A 20,084-nucleotide genomic window follows, 5' to 3' on the forward strand; every position below is an offset into this window, starting at 1 on the left:
TTCCATCACTTCTTTTGTTTGTTTAAAGCCCAGTTTTGTTGTGCTTATGAATGCTTGTTTCACAACATCAAGAAATTTCCCACCAGAAGACATCTGCCTTGTTTATTTACACGTATTTCCCTTCTTTTTTTTCCACTTCAAAAATTCCATTCAATATTGGATGCTTCTGCAATAGTAATACAACAGAAAATGCCTTATTTTTTTTAACTGGCCAGAAGTTTCATTTGTATAGCATAGATTCGCCTTATATTAATTACTCCAGATCAGGATATGTATTTTATATAAGCTTGAATTTCATTGCATTGGCAACCAATGAAGGTCTGCCTTGGTGTTTATAAATCCTGAGAGAAAATCCAAACAAAAATTCAAACTGCTGTGTTGTCTCCTCTACGTATTTGTCTAATAGTGATACAGGAATGTTATCTGTGTTTTTAAAAATAAAAATGTAGGAGATCAAAGGACATCATAGAAACAGTGGATAAACATTGATGGATTTCAGTTTAAAAATAATCAGAGCTATGAAGCCCAAATAATCAGGAGAGTCTTTCCTTCATGAAATAATATTTAGACCATTCTGACCTGTGTCTTATTCTCCTGATTAAATTTTAAATAGAAGGGTTTTTATAGCATGATTTTCAGCACGCCTGAGGCCAGAGAACAGATCTGAACTGGTAATGCACCTAATAGGAGACAGCGGTTATTTTATGACTTGAGGAAAAACAGCAAGCGTGTTCTTACATGATGCGGGATCATAATTCAGTGATACTGAAATTTCTACTATTCTTAAACACTTCAAAGCAATGTGCAGTGGAAGAAAGTTTTGCTGTTTTGCATTCTTATAAATTTATATTCTTTACTGTACAGTCAGGAAATATTTATTTATCACTGGGTATATATTTTTCATTGTTAGAACTGGTTGTGCCTTTACTGTAAGAATTGAGTCCCTTGGTTTAAAAAAGAAACCTGCAGCCTACTTGGGATGGGGATTCTTTCTTTAGAAAAGAAGTTGGAGGAAAAAATAGTGCAGAAATAAGGTGAAATTTTCATGATAGTTTGTAGACTACTGCTTTGACTACTGCTTTGATGCAGCAATCCAGTTTGAGAGCCATCTGCTTTTGCTTTTATTTTTCACCCGTGTGTTTCTGTTTTTACTATGTTACAGCTCTCGTGTTCTGATTAACTTCTTTCATTTATAGAAAGTGTTTCTCCATATGATTTCTCTCCGGTGATGATGAAGAATGATCCCAAACCATTGTATGTAGTGACAGTCATGTATCATAGCTGCTTGTGGGTTAAAAACTCAATCATCTAACAGAAGATTCTCTGATCAGGATTCAAAAAGACAAAAATTTCAAATCTTATCTCTGCTGAATGCACTTCAGATGTATGCAGTTTGCCATTATTTCCAAAAGCTAGCAGGAGCAAGTTGGGAGGAAATCTAGTTGTTCACCAAAGTAGCAATGGTCACATTTCTGTCACTGTTGTCTCTCCTGCCAGGTGCTGGGGTCCTGCTTGTCAGGGTATGCTTCTCCTGTATTTAAACAAAATAGCTAAGGAGTTTTAAGTGCTTAGCTGAGAGGCAGCTGAAGTTGAAACAGGACATATGGAACCAAATCAAAACCTGAAAGGGATGGAATAAACAAAGGCAACTGTCCACTGTATTTCATGTTACTTTCACATTGCTGATGCACTCCAGACAGGTATGTCTCCAGCAGATTCGCACAGTGATATATATACCCTGTTCAAGTGCAAAAATGTTATTGATATCTCTGATGTAGGTAATAGTTTGCTTTCTGTAAGGACTGCATAGCAGACAGATGTGACTGTTCTTTAGTACTAGAGTATGTAAATGTTCAGTTCAAGTCTGTGTTTTATATCGTTTTTCTTTGGAAGTGCAGGTGAAGGCTCCATGGGGCACTCGTGTATTCTCACCATTGCTAGGAAGCAGCAAGGAAAGCAGGAAGGCTCTGGTGAAATTCTCCATCCCCTACCCTTACCCTTACCCCCGCCCTGCAGCGGAGCAGAGTGGGTCACACCCTTGGCTCCAAATACACATTGAGCTGCAGCTCCATCCTGACCCCAGCTCACATCCTACATCTCCAGATTGAGCATGACTGCTTCTTATCTCTGTGTTTCTCCAATTTGAGATGATATATCATCATTCAATCTCACTAAACAAAGAGCCCTTTTTTTTTTTTTTTTAACTTTTGGTTGTGTTATATTAGGGGAATGCAAGTTCATAATGCTTTCAATTCTTGCCTGTTATTTCTAGGGAAAAAAAAACAGGATCCTTTTTGATCCATTTAAACTTCAGAAAATTTCTGAATGCTATGAGAATGTGCAACTGTATTACCAAACTGTAATGTCATTTAAATGTAATTTTCAAACCCAGCACTTTTTTGTCTCCATAGTTAATATTCCTTCTTTGTCTCCTGTTATTCACTCCGTAACATCCTGTCCTGAAAGCACATGCCAGATCTTTCCCCAGTGAGTAGTTCCACTGAATATGACCACTGATACATATCGACTGGGGGCACCATTTGTAAATTCTTTGGGGCAGGGAATTTAATCTATACATGACAAATTCTGCTTTCTTGCTGTGATTAAAAAAAAAAAGAGAGAGAGAGAGAGAAAGAAATAAACTATTGCTAGGTTTGGGTAAAATGAGTTGCCTTCACTGTATCAGTAACCTTGTGACACTGAACTGGGATTATCATTAGTGAAGACATTTAGATCCATTGTTTTCTTATTCTGTTTGGAGACTGAGTCCATAAACTTTTATGAGCTATAGTTTAGATAATGTTAGGAAATAGCTTGTCTGGAACTAAAATTATCTCATTGTTTAAAACGGGCAGGGACAGGTTTTAGTCTTTTCTGCATTAGTATATTTGCTATAAAACAGATTTTATCTTTCAAATATCATTGTGGGTCTGCTCATCAAATTTCTGTTTTTATACGTGGAAATATTTCTTGTTGTCTGTGTTTGCGTGTGAGTACATTATAGAATCTAGTTCATAGGAAAAGAGATCTACAAAATAAAGCTGAAAGAATGTTTATATTCTGTTTTTTGAAGAGATTCTCAGGTTAATCTGGGTGACTATCTGCTTTTTAGAAATGTGTTTACTTTGACATATTCAAATGTTCTAATCACAACTGGGATTAAGAACAATATTCTGGAGGTGAAATGTGAACTCATTTACACAGTAAAGCAGTGGCAGAACAAGACTACAATCTGTTTTTTTGCCTTTTCCGTCTACCTTGACTCTCAAGAAGCAAATAGTGGCTTGTTTCTCCTTCATCTAAAATTTGGTAACCACATTTCACCCTTTTTGGATTTAGATAGTGTTAGAGCCTTATCCTATGGAAGTCTCATCCTTCTCTAGGAGTCTGAAGAGTCCAATTTGTTTATTTTTTCGGAGAGGATGCATTATTAGCAAACTAAATGTGCTGCATGTATAGATGTCATTAATGAAAGACAAGAGTGTTTTTTCACTAGGATAACATACTTAGTATCTTCTGGTCAGTTATAATTAGGGAAGATGATGATTTTGTACAGTAGTGTTATTTTTGTGGAGTCAGTAGTTTGTTACTGATGGTAGCCGAATCTTAGGGGATTATTGTTCTCCTCTCCCACAAAATGATGCACTCAGAGAAAGGTTTTATCTGTTTATCCATGGTTTTAGGCAGTCACTTCTAGTAGGCGTTCACATTGTGTTCAATCAAGATCAGTGCTGTTCACACAATGTACCAAGTGAGTACTCCACCCAAAAGCAGAGCAGAGATCTTTGGCAGAATGTTGCTGAAAAAAAGCACAACCAGTAAGGAGCTGGAATAGCTTTAATTACAGTTGAATTTGTGGCATTTAGCACCCTAGTTCAACACCTCTATCCCTAAGCCTCCAAATTTTCAAATGCAGGACTTTGATTCAGGGTGACTTTTCACTCATGTTGATTGTTTTCAGGCAAAGATTTTTCCTTTTTCCCTCATGTCAAAAACTGATATCAAAATTCATATTTCTTCAGAGTGCTTCCCTTCTGCTATGTATTTCTTAATTGAGTTCTTGGCATAAAGAGGAGAGAAACTATTTCTAGCTATTGGAATAGCTGTGTGAACTGGGAAAGCCTCCAATTTTTAGAAATGTATTTAAAGACTTGAAGAAGATCCAAACTTCCAAATAATTTTTACTGCTCTGCTTGGTCAGCTGTCAGTATTTGATAAAGAGGGTGGAACTATTGTCAATATTTAACAGCTCAACACAAATATTTATTCTATATTTATTGTAAAAATAATATATAAAATGGAAATCAAGTGCCTTATTCTACAAAATTCTGTTTTTGTTTCTGCCATACAGTTTGGTAGTAACAGACTCAAGTGATTAAATTTTCCCTGCCTCCACACAAAGGCATACAGAGGGAGGAAAATGTTACCAGTGGTAACATACTTCGCTGCTGAGAAACAGCTCATAGTGAGATTCCTCCCCGCTCCTACCTGAAGTCATGTCCCAAGGGGGGCTCTGTGGTAGAAGCTTGTCGTGGGGTGTTTCAGAGTAAGAAACAGGAAGCTATCACTCTTGATTCAAACCAGATTACCAATGAAGTCTTCAATAACAGAGCTCCGCCTGTCCTCGCTGGCACATTGCCAAGACCCCTTGAACTGCTCTCCAGTCATACATCGCAATATAAACACTGATTGTGTTTCCGGAGCTTTCCCCATGCTTGGAGGAATTCCTCCTAAAGAGCCACGATTGGAGCTTGCTGGACTGAGCAGCCTGCACTGTCCATAATGATGGTGCAGGTATTATTTTCGTGTAGAAAATCAAGCTGCAGAGTAGTCAACTTGAGATCGGTCTAATGAGTATCAGAAGTAGGCCTGAATGTCACGTCCCAATCATGAGTTCCAAAATGTTTTCTCACAGTTTTAAATCTTTAGCAATATATTGCTGTGTAAATGGATTAACACAACAGCCAGGAGATAGTATTTTTTCCAACTGAAGGAATGAAGCTGAGTGTAGAATGGCTCAACCACGTTCAATGGAAACTGAGGGTAACTTGCAAGGGCTCCTGAATAGCCCTGCTCAGCTCAGCGTGCCTTAGCAACGTTACTTTCATTTAGTAGCTAGGATAATCCCCCACCTACACAAAACAAAGGATAAGGAACAGAGCCAGCGTACTCAGGAGCCTTTCAAATCTAGCATTGTCTCAGACTTGGCTTTGGTCCATTGTAAAATGTGTTTTATGTGTTCCTAGAGCTGTTCTGTAAAGAGGACCCTGAGGTAGCAGAAGACAACTCTGTTACTAGAATTCTAATTTGTCGGTTATTCTGTAAATGAATGTGAGTAAATCCAGGAAAGAAGCACAAATAACAGTAAAATATTATTACTCCATTTTGTCCAAAACAATCAGACTGCTTTAACATTAGTTAAAACTAGTTCTTCCTCAAAGTCTTTATTAAGAATACTGCGCTATCAATGATTTTCAACCCTTATCTGGAAAAGACAAATCTAAAAGCCCATTCCATCCTTCTCCTCTTTACCACTGAATAGTGCTCTGTTGAGAACTAGAGAAAGTTAAGTCTTGATTACGAGAGACTGAAGAATAATTTCAGTGCAGTAACTTTAAGTGCATTATATTCCTGTATGCTGGAAACAAGGTGGTGTTTTTACTATATAATGCAAGACATTCAGGGCCAGAGACAAGTTTTGATCAGGAAAATAATATACATATAATTCTTTTTCAAATATTTGCATTTCTCCTGTTCTTTGACTAAAGTTTAGAAAACCTGGTTCTGTTCCCACTTCTTTAACTTTCTTATCAGTGACAATAGAGCAACAGTACTGTCTGTTCGTGAAGTCATTTGAGATCTACTGATGGATAATTCATATTCCTGAATAGTTAAGACTCTAGACTTGGGCAAGTATCACAAATCACACACAGTTCATATAAATACACAAGATTTTCTTCATAATTACTTATATGAAAAATTGAATTTAAAAAGAAAAGAGAGGTAGAGATGGAAATATTTCCTCTCAGTTAATACAGGCTGCATATGAACCTGAAGTCACTGCACTGAAATTGTCCTTCAGCTTCTGCAAATCAAGTTTGTTCAGCCTTCGCTGATTCAAAACAGAACACCAAATTTAGCACTACTAGGAAAGAGGAGAGGGGAAGGATGGGATGAGCATTTAGACTTAACTTTTCCAGACAAGGATTGAAACGCAGATGGCACAGTACCCTGAGCTCCTAAATTCCGTATTGTACTTGTTCCATTGATGAGTACAGAGTGTCAGTCTAACTTTTTCAGTAGCTCCTAACTTACATACATGTGTTGCAATACTTTTCCGATTATTTCAGTTTTTGTTCTGTCAGAGGAAGTCTGCTAATTCTATTCCATGGAGCAACTGCAGTTGAGAATACTAAATTGTTCTAAGGAAAGAAGCATGGTATTGATTTTTGGTTTGTTTATTGGATTTCATTATTTAAAAAAAAAATCAAAATAATAAATATTTCCTTCAGGATTTGCAACTTTTATGTTACGCATTAAAGAGATCAAAGGTTACTTGTTACTTCAAGTGTAGCCAACTAGCCGTGGGGTGCTGGGGAAGGCTTTGCGCCTGTCCATACACTTCTTATCAATGATGAAGGAGTTTGTCTTCACAGAAAGTTCATGTTCCAGCTTTGACTTGTTGAGAACCAACATTTGCAGAGTATCACGGGCCTCTCGCAGACGTTGCTTTAAGGTCTGTAAGGTGTCATCTATAGTAAAAACTTCATTGACAAGCCTGAAAAAAGAGAAGGAGACAAGTTGCCCAAGTAACTTCAGCAATCCCTCACCACAATACTTTTTCAACAGTGGCAGGTCTGGTTTTCAGGCAGGATTTGAACAGTACTCTTGGACTGAACCGATATGAAAACTAATCTTGGCCAAACTTGCATGCTTAGCACCTGTAAGAAGTGATGACTTCTTGCTTGCATTGATCTTTAACAGCAGATTAAGCCACTTTGCTTTGATCTTTTATCTTCTTAATTGCATTCTTCTTCATTTGCAACCTCTCCTTTGTATAGCCTTCCTAGGACTAGCATGGCCATGTTGAGCACCTACATATGATCCCGTAGCATACATTTGGAATGGATGTTATTGAAGTGTGCTGGTGTAGTTCATGATAGCTTAAACTTGTGCAGCAGGATGTGCCAAATAGTATAGATTTGATGCAAAAGCCTGTTAACCAGGAAAGAACCACTTACCCAGATAACCACTGAATGTGGAGCTGTGAAATAAAGTTTTTCTGTGAGCTGATATCGGCCAAATTTGTTCCAGTGGCCTATCAAGGGAGATGTGACAAAGCTTCTTGTGTACTTACTGAGCTCATAAGCTCTCTTTAATACTAAGGATTTTGTGTGTAGAGATAACCCTACCAAAAACTGATCACCAATAAACTGAGGCAAAATGCATGTCTCCAGCAGAATTCTGATTCATATTTCATTTATGAAAGATGGAAAACACTAACATTTAATATTTCTGACAAGCAAAAATTTATTTTCAAATACAATGGACTTTCTGAGTTCAGAAATCTTAGTGTTACAAAGTTAATCTGTTTTTTATACTGTTGAAATTGGTTCCTCTCTAGTGTCCTCCATTTTTCAAAAGTTAGTGGTTCCATCTCAGATTCTTTGCTGCAAAGATCTGGGATTTCTGGAATGCTCATGGCTCACTCCGCCAGCCTTTTTAAAGCAACCTTGTTATTAAAAAGCCTTTGTTTCTGAAGATCATATGTAGAAGCACTTCTGCCACAGTTGCTTTGTGGCAAACGGTTTACCTCGCACATAGTGATCTTACAGATATATCTAGTGAAAAGATGTGTGAAAGAGGTCCTTTCACATTCCAAGAGGTTTGCAGTGTATCTATGCCTTGATTTGGCTGCAGCTTAGTACTACAAGTTTGCACCATTTGATGTATGATTCATATTCTAGGATTCCACAATTCAAAATTCTCTAAAATTGCTATTGTTTTGCGTAGGCTCACCCTGAAACATTTTCCTGAGCTAACTGAAAAGTCTGCAGACTTAAAACTAAAAGGTCTGCAAAACTGAAATCATAAACATTGGGCTGAATTTGAAGCTAACATATTTAAGGATCTTGATAACAGCTAGTAAGTTTTATCTCATGAATATTCTACATTGCTCTAACCTGAATGTGTTCAGTTTAACAAGTGATGTCACATGTAGCCTCTCCTTATCTAATGTTCTGTTAATTCCTCAAAGTGCCATAGCCTGTAAAAGACGTTGTTTTTTTCCAGAATCCACTTTAACTTGTTTTTGGACAGTCCCTTTTGTTTCAGAACAGCACAGAAAAACTAGACTTTATTAGTTTGTTTTCTGTCTAATTCCTTCAACTACAAAGTTGGCAGCACACACAGAGAACAAGTGCCAACATCAGCACTTCCTTTTAAATAAACAGCAAACTCAGATAACATTCGCATGTTACAAAGAAGTGGTTCATTTGATATTTTCTTTCCCTATTACAATTGAGCTGTTGGGTTGAGCTCCTTCTTGCTTTAAACCACATGAGAGAAATACAGTTAAATTATTTTAAAATCAAAAGTCCTTGGAAAAGGGAATTAGACAGCAAATGGTTTGGCTTTCTCGGATAGGAGTTTGTCTCTAAAAAATGTATTTTGAGATGTGAGTTCAGCCAAAAACTGAGTGAAAAAGTGTTCAAATTTCAAATATCTTCTGTCAGAATTTCCATCTCTAATTGCAGTTATAATGAACAAAACAGTAAAAGATTTGGATTTTGATTAAAGCATCCAAAATAACCTGATTTGGATTAGGTTTGTTTTGGAGAAAAGAGAATGGGATATGCTATTTATCTGTCAATATAACTACATCTAGTAAAGAGTATATCTGTATAAACATTTTGGTTAAGATATTAGAAATATCAGATATCAGACTGACTGATACAAAACTTGTCTGTACAATAAGCCTAAAATACTTCAGAATAGCTGTGCGACAGAATGTAGAGCTCTTAAATAACCTGTAAACTAGTAGAAGTTTAATTGTTTCAGAACCTGTATATGCACTTTATCTTCTAAGTATGTCATGTTTTTGTGCTTCCACTCCAGTTCAGGAAAATATTCAAAGACATTCTGACATGCCAGTGATTTCAAATGAAGCTTCCAAACTTTTTTAGGCAGGACCCTCTGGAACATCAAGGCCATCACTAGTAATTGTTGGAAGAAAAAAGGATGATGTGAGCCTCTGCTTCAGCATGCTATTGATCCCAAATCAAACAAGTTCTGTATCTTGGACACATGCAGTCCTGTTGAGCAGGCTGATATCAATCATAATGATGCAGACATTTTCGTGGAAGGGATCTTCAGGAAGGAAGCAGGGAGAGAACAAGACTCGGAGTGAACAGAAGGCTGGATTTATAGTTTAATATTTATGGCCATCTTAGGTTTTTTGGAACTAAAATGCTGAAAGACCCCTGAATGCTGAGACTAATACATTTGCACACCTGATCAATGGTGAGCGGCAAGTGAAAAACTAGATCTGCTCCTATAGTAAAGGTAATTGCTCAGTGAATGCTACAGTAGCCAAATCAGAAGTTTTCAGTTTTTTCACAGCTGAACTCCTGCACCTAGAACAGGCATGATTTGTATGATATGAAAAGCCATAGAAATAAAACTATCTAAATGGATATAAAAGACTTCAGATCCAAAACAATATTTTGTGCAAAAACGCATTTGGAGAGCAGAGCATAAAACTGAAGATATATAATATGTGGATACACCAAAGGAAATGTCAGCGCCTGAATAGGGAGGTATGAAGCTGAAAAAAAATATATATTGCATTGTACAACTTATGGGTTACGGAGTTAGAAGAAAAAGGGAAAAGATGACAGTACAGTGAACTATGATTCACTGGCACTTCCCTGTTTGAACAGAGGCTTTTTGAGCTGATAAAACACAGTTTAAGAAAATTAATAATCAATTTAAGCACTATGTATCTCATTACTTTTATTGCATGTGAAGCTGCTGTACACACTGGGATCTTGCTGGAGACAAAAATCAAAAGGGAATAGTTTCATATTTTTCATAAAAGTCTTCAAAAAATCTCTTACTGGAGTGTGAAATTCACTGCAGGTATGGTAGGAATCCTGGTGCAGTATTTCTTGAAAAAAAACCCACTCAATATTTTGAAGACAGCATTTTGAATAGGATACACTAGATAGGGTTCTCATGGAAACTGATGTGTTCCAAATGGATTGGGAGAGAGGGAGAGAAGCAGGATTCAGAAGATTGGTCTTCAGTCATTAGAGAAAACTAATGTCTCAGACATCTTCTTGTACATCCAGAAAGATACAGCACACACTCTAGATTGAACCATAGCACAGAGATCACCAAGCTAATGCCAACATGAGCTGGAAAACCCCCACAGCTATATAAGCAAAATACATGCCAGATGAGCTAGTCTATACAAAGATGATATTGGAATCACTATATAGTTGGATAAAAGTGTTGAAAATGAGTTCAGGAAGTAAAAGATGCTGCCTTATTCTTATTTGCAGTAAACCTTTAGAGGTTCACCATCAGATAATTTTTGCACAAGGCAACAGAATTTTGTCTGGGATAATATCTTTCTAAAATCAGGAAACTCCTGAAGTGAAATACTGTTGTTTTATACTGATGGAATTAAAATCAATTCAGAAAACCCAACTCAGATGCGAGAACGAATCCAAAAAGATATCAGCCGCCAACAAGCAATTGATCTCCTAATTGACCTGGGAGGAAGACTCCAGAGGGAACTAAACACACAAAACATTAGAAGTTTTGGCCCATTATTTGAACATAGCTACCTGGATTTTAGTTCTTTCTTCCAGAGTTTGTATCATCATGTAATGAATACAATTCTAATCGTATCGAATTAATTCATCCTGTTAAATTTTACGTTCCTGAGTGCCTGACTGAGCAAGGGACAGGGTGGTCTGGCCTCTACTTACTGAAACTGAGGTGCATCACGGCAAAGTTCTATATTGGGTCGTTTAGTTCTTCCCTCCAGGCGGGTCTGAGCCACTTTCAGTGGGCACTCCTTTGCCATTATAGATCGCTCCAGTAACATGATCGTATTTTCTGTCTGGAAGATTTCTTGAAGTATCTGAACAAAGTAGAGCATGTTTATAAGCCTCACATGCATACGTTATCGGAACTCTCCCCTGCTTTAAACACTCCTATTGGAACTGCTTACATGCTGGCATGTCATTTTGCTTTAATTTAGGGGAGGGAGGAGATTACTACAAACTCAAAGCAATCAGGTGTATTTGTATAATATGTTGGCTTAATCATGACTGTTCTTTGAAAGGGCATTGGTAATCACAGCTCACAGGAGAGCCAAAGGGAGGGGCCTTACAGACGTACATCAAAACATTAAAGCATTTAATGAAGTTATTCCTGGAAAACTGGATAGCAGCACTGGAGAACTACTTCACTAGAAAATGTACCATTTCTTTCCTATTGTAAAATTTAAAAATTTGTAGGGAAATTGGCACGTACATTTTTTACAACCAGAAGACAAGCACAGAGTTACTGGGGCGGGGGAAATTCCAACTGTGCTTTTGCGTATTAAGCCATTTTTGAAGAGGCAGTGTTTATAGCTCTACAGAGACTTATTTCTATTTTGCTTCATTGTCTATTTTTTCTCCTTAATTAAAAAGTTGGTGCTTGATCAGGAAAGTTTTGCAGAGATAAAATTCCAAACAAGCTGCCATTTTCATTCAAACCTTCATTCAATTCTCACTTCCATTTGCCTCATAAAAATTGAAAAGCCATCAAATATGTCCCCTCTGAAATTGATGTGTGCTCCAAGTATTCTGGTGACATAAATTCATAAGTTTGCAGAGACTTAGGAACACAGCCATATTTTCATACTGAAACTAAATTCTGAAGGTTTTGAAAGCTCCTCTGGAAGCTGCAAAGGGAAAGAACAACTTGCTTTAAAGGCTTGTTTTATTTAAATGGAGAAGGTATGGAGTGAAACATCACCTAAAAGGAGGGGCCCATGGAATTAGAATAGCACAGTTTTTAGTTGCAGATCATGTTATCATAGATTCATATTATCTCTCAGGATCCTGCAAGTGATCAAGCTGCAAGGGAAAGACTCTGTTACTCAGTTTAGAAAAAGAAGGGACACAATGTTTATGTTCAGGTAACATTTCCTAGTCAATTGATTATTACATTACTTTCATTTCTCACAATTCATTACAGCCAATATGTTGAATGAATTTAAGTTTTTCCTGTAGACAGATTTAAAATGGAAGAGCACAAATTTAACTAACATATAGTTTCTCAGCCAGGCTACTAAAATCAGTGTAACTTGAATTTCAACAACCACTAAGAATGGTGTAAAGCGATTTAACCTATGCTGCTGTTTAGGTTTTGCCTACATACAAGGATGTACCAGGTAAGCCAATGTCGTCTGTGGCTTGAAAATTGAATTAGGCTCTGCTGCTGAAAGGTTATTTATAGACAAAACCAAAAGGTTTAAGGGTGCCAGGAGCCTGCACACAATCCAAATCCTTAAGGATTTGTCTATGCTGTGTAGTAGAACAAAGTGAGAGATCTCTCAGCTAGCACTGTCCAAGTCGGTTCAACCCTTACAGCATTGCAATTTGCCAACAGATGAATCATCTTGGACCCTGAAGCAGCAGCATATGAACATGACTGTACTGATTTGAAGCCAGGTGAGCGTCTCCACACTGTGCTCCTGAGCAGTTCTGGGTCCAGGGTTGGTTCTCGCAGAGCTAGCTTGAGTCTGGCTTCACCTAGAAGAAACCTTTACTGCTTACAGGCTTCAGGGGAAAAAAATCTGGTTCATTATGAAGGGAATACAGTGTGGAAGAAAGTGAAGCTAAGAGTAGTAAATCTCTCCTTTAAATTTCATTCCGCAGTGGTTCTTTCTTAATTAGATAACCTCCATAAGTAACCCGTATTTCACAGGAAACATTTATGCCGGTAATCCAGTGCACTTTGGTAACTATTTTGCAGAGGAACTACTTTATAAGAGAGCATTGTTAGATACATAGCTTTATATTCAGTTACATATAGTTATTTCTACAGACAAAAAACAAGGCAAAGGGACTTAATGAAGTTAGCCATCTTCATTACGCAGAAAGTCCACATCATTCCTTTACCCTGGTAACACAAAGGATTTGGTTTGGGATCTTCTGCTGCTAAGAAGCAGAGCTTGAGTAGTTTGTGCTGTTGCCAAAACTTTGCTATTTATAACTTTGCTAATGTAAAAGTTCACTTTGCTAAGTGAATCTAGTGTGTGCTCGTGTGTACATGACAAAGAGCATGCATTCCCTCCGCCCTGAGGTGAGGTCCAGTTCCTAGGTAGGCTGCTCCTGATTTATTGGATGTATATCAGGGTGATTTTACAAGCCCTATACTTTGCTCCCACAGTTCGCTTTCATTGCCAACCAAAATATCAACCTGCAGGGATGTACCAAGGCTGTGAGGGAAAGAAATCTGCAATGCTTTTAGAAGTTACCACTGCTTAGCAGGGTCCTCCTTTCCTGTGTTTATATTACAGCTTCTATCACTACTGCGGTGTTTCCCACGCTACGCCTTATTGCGTGCAAGTGAGCCAAATTCACTGTGGTGTAATTCTGTTGCCTGCAGTAGGTTATCATGAGGATGTTGGCCTCTTACATTAATTCCATGTACAATTTGCTGTTTGCATTTTACAATAAAAAAAAATAATTCAAATAGAAACAATCAAACAAAATAGCACACATCTCTGTCCAGTAAGAACTGGGCAAAATTATGTTTAAGTTTCAGAAAGGGATGGGGGGGTGTGTGTGGTTTCATAATGAAGTAGAGGACTTGCATTCTCAGATCAGCTTCTGAGCAGGATCTTTGTGGTTTGGACTTTGAGCTTTATTGGTGGTAACATTTTCCCTCTTGGGCAGCAGATGGAAATAGTGATTCACCTTTGTAGGGAAATCTATCAATCTATCAATTAAAGCAGCCCAGAGCATTTGGTTAGAAATCAACCATGACTGTGAAACCAGCTCCCCAGAGCAATGTAGCAGTTTACAAATGTGCTCATATAATGGTAAGCATGTAATGTAATCACTGTGCTGATATTTTATATTATGTGACAATATGAATCAAATCAATGTCATTTGCTGAGTGAGTGGAGTTAGGTTACAAGCTCTCCTACAGGCTAAGTGTTGTGATCAGTTATAGAAATGTAAGGAGATGAATTGAACAGTTTCTGAGAAAAATATCTTTTTAGTGCCCCCTCTCTCAGTGGAAGCAGTATAGGTATCTCGTGTTTATTCCACACCTGGAAGGAAAGCAATAAGCCACCAAAGGGGACTCAGCATGTGCACAGGAACACACACTGCAGCAAGCTCAGAAGCATCATACAAATTTATAAGAGAACCAGGGAAGCAGTTTAATAGTCTTCAGTATTTCAGATAACAGTGCCGTTCCTCTGCCATAAATCCTCATTTGGGCTATAGCAAACCATGGCAATTCCAGTAATGTGTGACAGTATATAATAGCTGGGTTCCCTTTACTCTTTCATTCTGTTTGCGTGAAAAACTAAATTTTATGTCAAATGTTTTTTAAGATGTAGAAGGAACAAACTGGACATACTAAAGACAATGTTGAAGAGGTGGAAGGATGGCATATCTAAGAAAAATGCCTATGCATAAACTGTTCTCAGTCTGTTGGAAAGGCTGTTTTCTTTAAAGTCAGCTGGCAGAAAGAACTTTAGGAGAGAGAGTTTCCGGACCCACACTACTCTCAAATCCTCTTCTAGTACACTCATATCTGGCCACAGCGAAGGTACAACCTCCAGACCACAAACCTGTGTGTTTCAAATTCAGTAGTAATGTTTCACGTGAATGAATGTTGGTATTCATCAAACCTGAGAGTCATTACCATTCCTTCACAGCACTTACTGTGCTGTGCTATCATATCACACCTGACTGGGCCTCACTGCCAACTGTACACACAGCAAACATGTAGGTGTTCCCTTAATGACATAGAAGAAAGAGATTGTATTGTCTTCTCTTTTTAGGAAACTAAGTGATACATGTATTTTCCTCATAGTGGCATGTAACTGATATAGGAAAATAGTCTTATATCTAGAAGCCACTCAAAGTATTTAGATCTTGCATGATATTAATGTCATTTCACACAATGTTAATGTTGGAAAGAGACCTGCTCTGAAGTCTAATCAGAAAATGTTTCTCTTTACTGAGAATCCAATGTTCATGAATGGAGAGCTTTTCATCTAAAAGTCACTGAAAACTCAAGGTTTTATGCCCAGCCATTATAACTTTTTCTGCTTGTACAACAAGCAGTAACTGCAAAGCACACTCATGCCGTATGATTTCACTAGGTACTCTGGGTCCTGCTCATAAAGGTAGAAGCAGTCTGCAAGAACATTATGTACAACCAAGGCAACTGATTAGTGCTACTAAGCAAATTCTTCGTTAGTCATTCCCTAAAGAAAAATAGTTTAAACCCGCCTGTGAACTCAAAATTCAAATTTAAATCTATGCAGCCATCTTTAAGCACTGCTTGGCTACATATAAGTGAATGTGGTTTAGGCTCATTCTGTGTTCTCAATTCTTTTATTACTTTTTTTTTAAAGCACTGTCACTTAAGACATATGAAGAAAAATGGCCTCAGGGGAACCACCTCCAATGCATTGCAGAAGCTCTACAGTTTTTGATTACTCATTCTGGCTACACATTGGATAAAATGATTTAGATAATCTACTATACAAAAATGGATTGGTGGGGAGAATCACCAGATAGTGCTGCACCAGTCTACATCACTTCTGGATGACTTCCAAAGGCAGGAAGGGAAAACAACAAATCCTGAGCAGCGTGTTCGTGAGAGAGCATGCAGAAGGACTGGCTCAGGCAGCTGCCTGTCCGGGTCCTCCCCCTTCCAGGACGTTAGCAAAACTTTGTGCTGGAGCATTCTGGAGAGCTTATCAAAAATTTTTCTCTCCCTGTTCCCTCGCTTCCCCTAGGCCAGGATTTTTATAGGCTGGATACTGTAAGACTAGGAGACAGAGCTGCTGAAGTCACATACATACTTCATCATAGTGTGATCAGGGTAGCTTTAAATACAACATAAGTATTTTCAAAGTGCTATAGTCAGACTGTAATTATTATTTTTTTGTTTTCTGAGGTTTCACTCAGCATTTAGGAGTGAATGAAAAAAGCAGCAGTCAGGTAATATGGTGGGAGGGACATTCTTGTGCCACATAGTTGTGTACATTTCTTTAGGTTTAATATTTAGCCTCTCAGTCTTTTTTTTTGAGAAGCTTTTCATCTGTTTTCATATTTCATCCAATATATTTTGTGCAAGTTATACTTAACTGAATAATGTGACTGATTTCACAATTAATTTTAGGGCATATGGCCATATTATTTCAAAGTAAAAATATGATATCTTTTAATCTTTGCATTACAAGTATAACACAAATCTGTAATCTGAATTAATTTGGACCTGACAGTTTCTACAATGCATGTATTTTAGGGTTTGAAGCTACTGTCACTTCTGAATATCATAGCCAAATTCTTGATAGACATTACCAGGTCCCTTGCTCTTGTTGTTTTCAGGGTTTGTTTCTTTCCTTTGAAGCTTAAATGCAGGTCACTGTTTTATGACAGAACAAGTTTTATTTTGTTTTTGTTCAGATGGTGGTGGGGAACAGTCTGGTAGTCTGGAATTACACTTCTCAACAGAATGTAACATCAGCAGGTAATGCACTCAGATAGTTTAACTGAATTGAAGCAGAGTTAGAATCCCTCTGAGCAGTAACTTGTGTGCATCTGTTTTGTATGCTCATATGGGATGATTAAATTTCATAGTTAAGAGAATCAGCTGATTAGTTTGGGCCCAGGGAAAATATTTTCAGCCAGTGCACTGCACAACTCATCAAGCACACCAGGAGTGAAGAGACTGCTCTGGATTTGGGAATATTGCAAGCTTTTGTTTATAAGGCTTTGTGAAAACAGGAATAGGGCTGGAGTAAACACCGTAGACATCCTCAGATCTGAAAGCTAAAGCATACTGTAAGTTCTATACATGCCAAAGAATACCTAGAAAATACACAACATCTTATTTTTAGCTCTGTCTTTAACATGACTTTTTCACAGAAAAGAAGAAACCAGCAGAATGTAAACAGGATACTTTTGGTCATTTGGTCAAACAGGTACATTTGGTCATTTAATCTGGGTCCTTATGCTCAGTTTCTGCACGGCCATAAAGGTCTGCCAACACAGATTGAAATGTAGGACCAGGGACCCTGGGCCTTTCATTTGTTTAGTAATAACTCTTATAAAAATCCTGCTACCACTTTAAACTCTGAAAATAATCCAATTAATTTCACATTTATATGTAATCAGTTTCTATTTAACTTTTCCATTGGTCCTCAAAATGTACAAGATGCTTATTTTAAAATAGCTTTTTTAAAATTAAAGGGGAAGAAAAACATGGGACCATTTAACTTGGCCTGGATTTTGACTTTAAAAAAATCTAAATTTAGGGCTAAATTTGAATTCAGTTTCCCTTTAAACTACTTGATTAACTTTTTAGTGGGTTTAGATTTTTTTCCCATCACTTTGAAACAACAAAACAATTGGTTTCATGGGAGACAATTTTTATGGCTGAATTTTAAACTCCTCCAAATCTGTTTCAGAATAACTGAGGAAGTCAAACTATACACAAGAAAATGCTTAACTCTTTGCATACCTGATTGCTACACATTTAACTATTGAAGAACAAGAATAAGCTCAAAAAGTTCTGCTATATTTCTCTTTCATTTTACACTATATGCTGCTTTCAGATACTGCAGGACCAGCAATCTTGGTGTACATCACCATTGTGGAAAACAAAATATAGTGCTATGTTTGCTATGTGGTTTTGCTAAACCTGATAAAAATAACAATAAAACAGGGCATTTTGGGCCTTGCACACACTCGCTGTTGTCCCAAGTTGCCTTGTCTGAGAGAAGGATACGCATTCCTCTAACAGTCAGAAGACAACTCTAGAAAGAGATGGTGCCAGAGAAAGACACAGTTATGGCTCAGGCAGCTGCCCTTTGGTATCGATTCCTGTCAGGAGTGAGACGTTTGCTAGCCATTAGTTCAAATACACCCCAGTCGCAGTAAGCTGGATTTGAGCTGGCTGCAGGGTCATAGCACAGTGAATTTGTCTCATGCCCTTTGTCCCTAGCTGGAAACACTGAAGCCCACAAACATTTCCTTTCTTGAAAAGCTCCTAAATACACCCATCTCTGCTTCCTGCAAGACAGCCCTTTCTGAGAATAAGAAACAGTTTTATAAATGCATATCAGTACTGCTGCCTTAAACGAAATCCTGTTTCCTCTGCCGAGCTTATATGAATTGCTTGAGTGCAGATGGTTTGCAGAGGAGGGAGCAATCACCACCACCGCAGTTCCTCACATTTTGATGTCATGGCAGAAAGAAGTCATCTCCTCTCTCACTGTCAGCAAAGTCCCACTTTCATTCAACCCAGGCTGCCTTTACTGAGCAGCTTTAAGATTGTCCCTCAGTGTGAGAAGAGATTTCTGTTATTTTGCAATAAAGTCACTCGGATTCATGATGACCTGAACGCAGCCTGATGTGCAAGGGCTATCACTTGGTTAGGATTCCTCCAGCCTGCCCCCGTTTGATGCTATCCTTCAGCTAATCCATGAAGCGGAGCATTGCTGCGTGGCATGCTGAGAAGCCAGGCTTCTCCTGTGTGTTTTCCCCACTTGCCCACAGTCACTGCTCTGTTCAAGCCTATGCAAGTCTTCGTGATTTCATGATATTAACCAACCATCTTAGCAGACAGAAATCTACTTTTGTCTTCAAGTTAGTGCCTTAGTTTGCACCTGTAATTTCTCTTGGTTTGTAAGTAAAACTCTAATGTTTATATATTGCCAGCTTAAATAAATATTTCCTCATTCAAACAGGTTTTTCCAGGCAAGTTTGAGCTGCTTATACTAGCACACACCTTCACAACCACTTCTGAGTCACTGTGCATTAATCATCTGAAAACTTTACTCCCAGACAGGTACAAATATTAAATTATAAGATTAACTGTATGCCCATGCACCAGGAATGGGCATGAAAAACTGTAAATGACCAAGATATTAAGGCGTGCAAAGAAGAAGGGGAAAAAAGTACAGAAAAGTTTTACGAGGGCGCACTGGGGTCAGAGACAAAAGCCGTTGTGGGGCAGTGCCCCACCCTCACTCGCTATACACCTGCGCCTTCCCCCAGCTCGCAGTGCTCTGCTGCGCCTCTCCTGCGTGCTTCTTGCACTGCCAACGCCATCGCATTTTAGTATTTCTTTATGTTCCTGGGTCCTTTTCACAGCTGTAGCTGGGTCTATTTTAGATGCTGGTAGGCAGTTTATGTTTTTACAGCCACTGAGGTTTTGGTGGCTTCTGTTCTATGGTTTATGCTAGTTATACACTTAAGTAGGTTCATCCCCTGAATTTTATAAAAGAAAGTTGTGTAAGTATAAAATGTATTCAGTATTTCCTTCTAACCACCATATAAACATATTCACAGTTGCTGAATTTTTTCAATATAACAAATAAATATAAATTTAATAACAATGATTTTGGGTTAGAGAGGGTGAGCGTGAGGGATGGAGACTCTCAGGGGCTAACTTGTTTAAGAGATAGAGTAACTTATTGAAACAAAATTCTGTAGGTTCTGCAGGTATAGACTAAAAATATACAAGGTAAAAAGGCAACTGAGTGTTAAATTTCCACCATATATTGATGAAATATAATTTTGCACCCTGGGAAAAAAAATCAGGGCTGTTCCTAAAAGCACACATTCTTAGTGAATTCAGTGGAAAGTTCAGAATCATAGTTACTTGTTTACTGGAGTGGATGGCTACTTTTTCATAGTTTTACTAACCGTGTCTTTGCTTTTCTAACATGTTTTTGATCCTTTTGCTCCCAGGTAGTGAAAGAGCAAGCCTTGCAGGAAGGGTGGTGCTGGGCAGCTCTGCCTCTGAGCATACAAACACTC

At 38.0% G+C, this 20,084-nt stretch overlaps 1 protein-coding gene across 1 annotated transcript in view; it reads right to left on the reverse strand.

Moving 5' to 3' along the window:
* Nucleotides 1-6,564: 6,564 nt before the first annotated feature.
* The window catches only part of TEKT5 (tektin 5), a 28,901-nt gene continuing 15,381 nt past the window's right edge, over nt 6,565-20,084 (reverse strand). Inside the window, exons 6-7 of the mRNA XM_067306313.1 lie at nt 10,998-11,152; nt 6,565-6,778 (exon numbers count right to left, since the gene is read on the reverse strand). Coding sequence (XP_067162414.1) covers nt 6,565-6,778; nt 10,998-11,152 — 369 coding nt within the window. The remainder of the gene's footprint in view (nt 6,779-10,997; nt 11,153-20,084) is intronic.

The sequence above is a fragment of the Apteryx mantelli genome, chromosome 16 (assembly GCF_036417845.1).
Source record: "Apteryx mantelli isolate bAptMan1 chromosome 16, bAptMan1.hap1, whole genome shotgun sequence".
Classification (NCBI taxonomy): Eukaryota; Metazoa; Chordata; class Aves; order Apterygiformes; family Apterygidae; genus Apteryx; species Apteryx mantelli.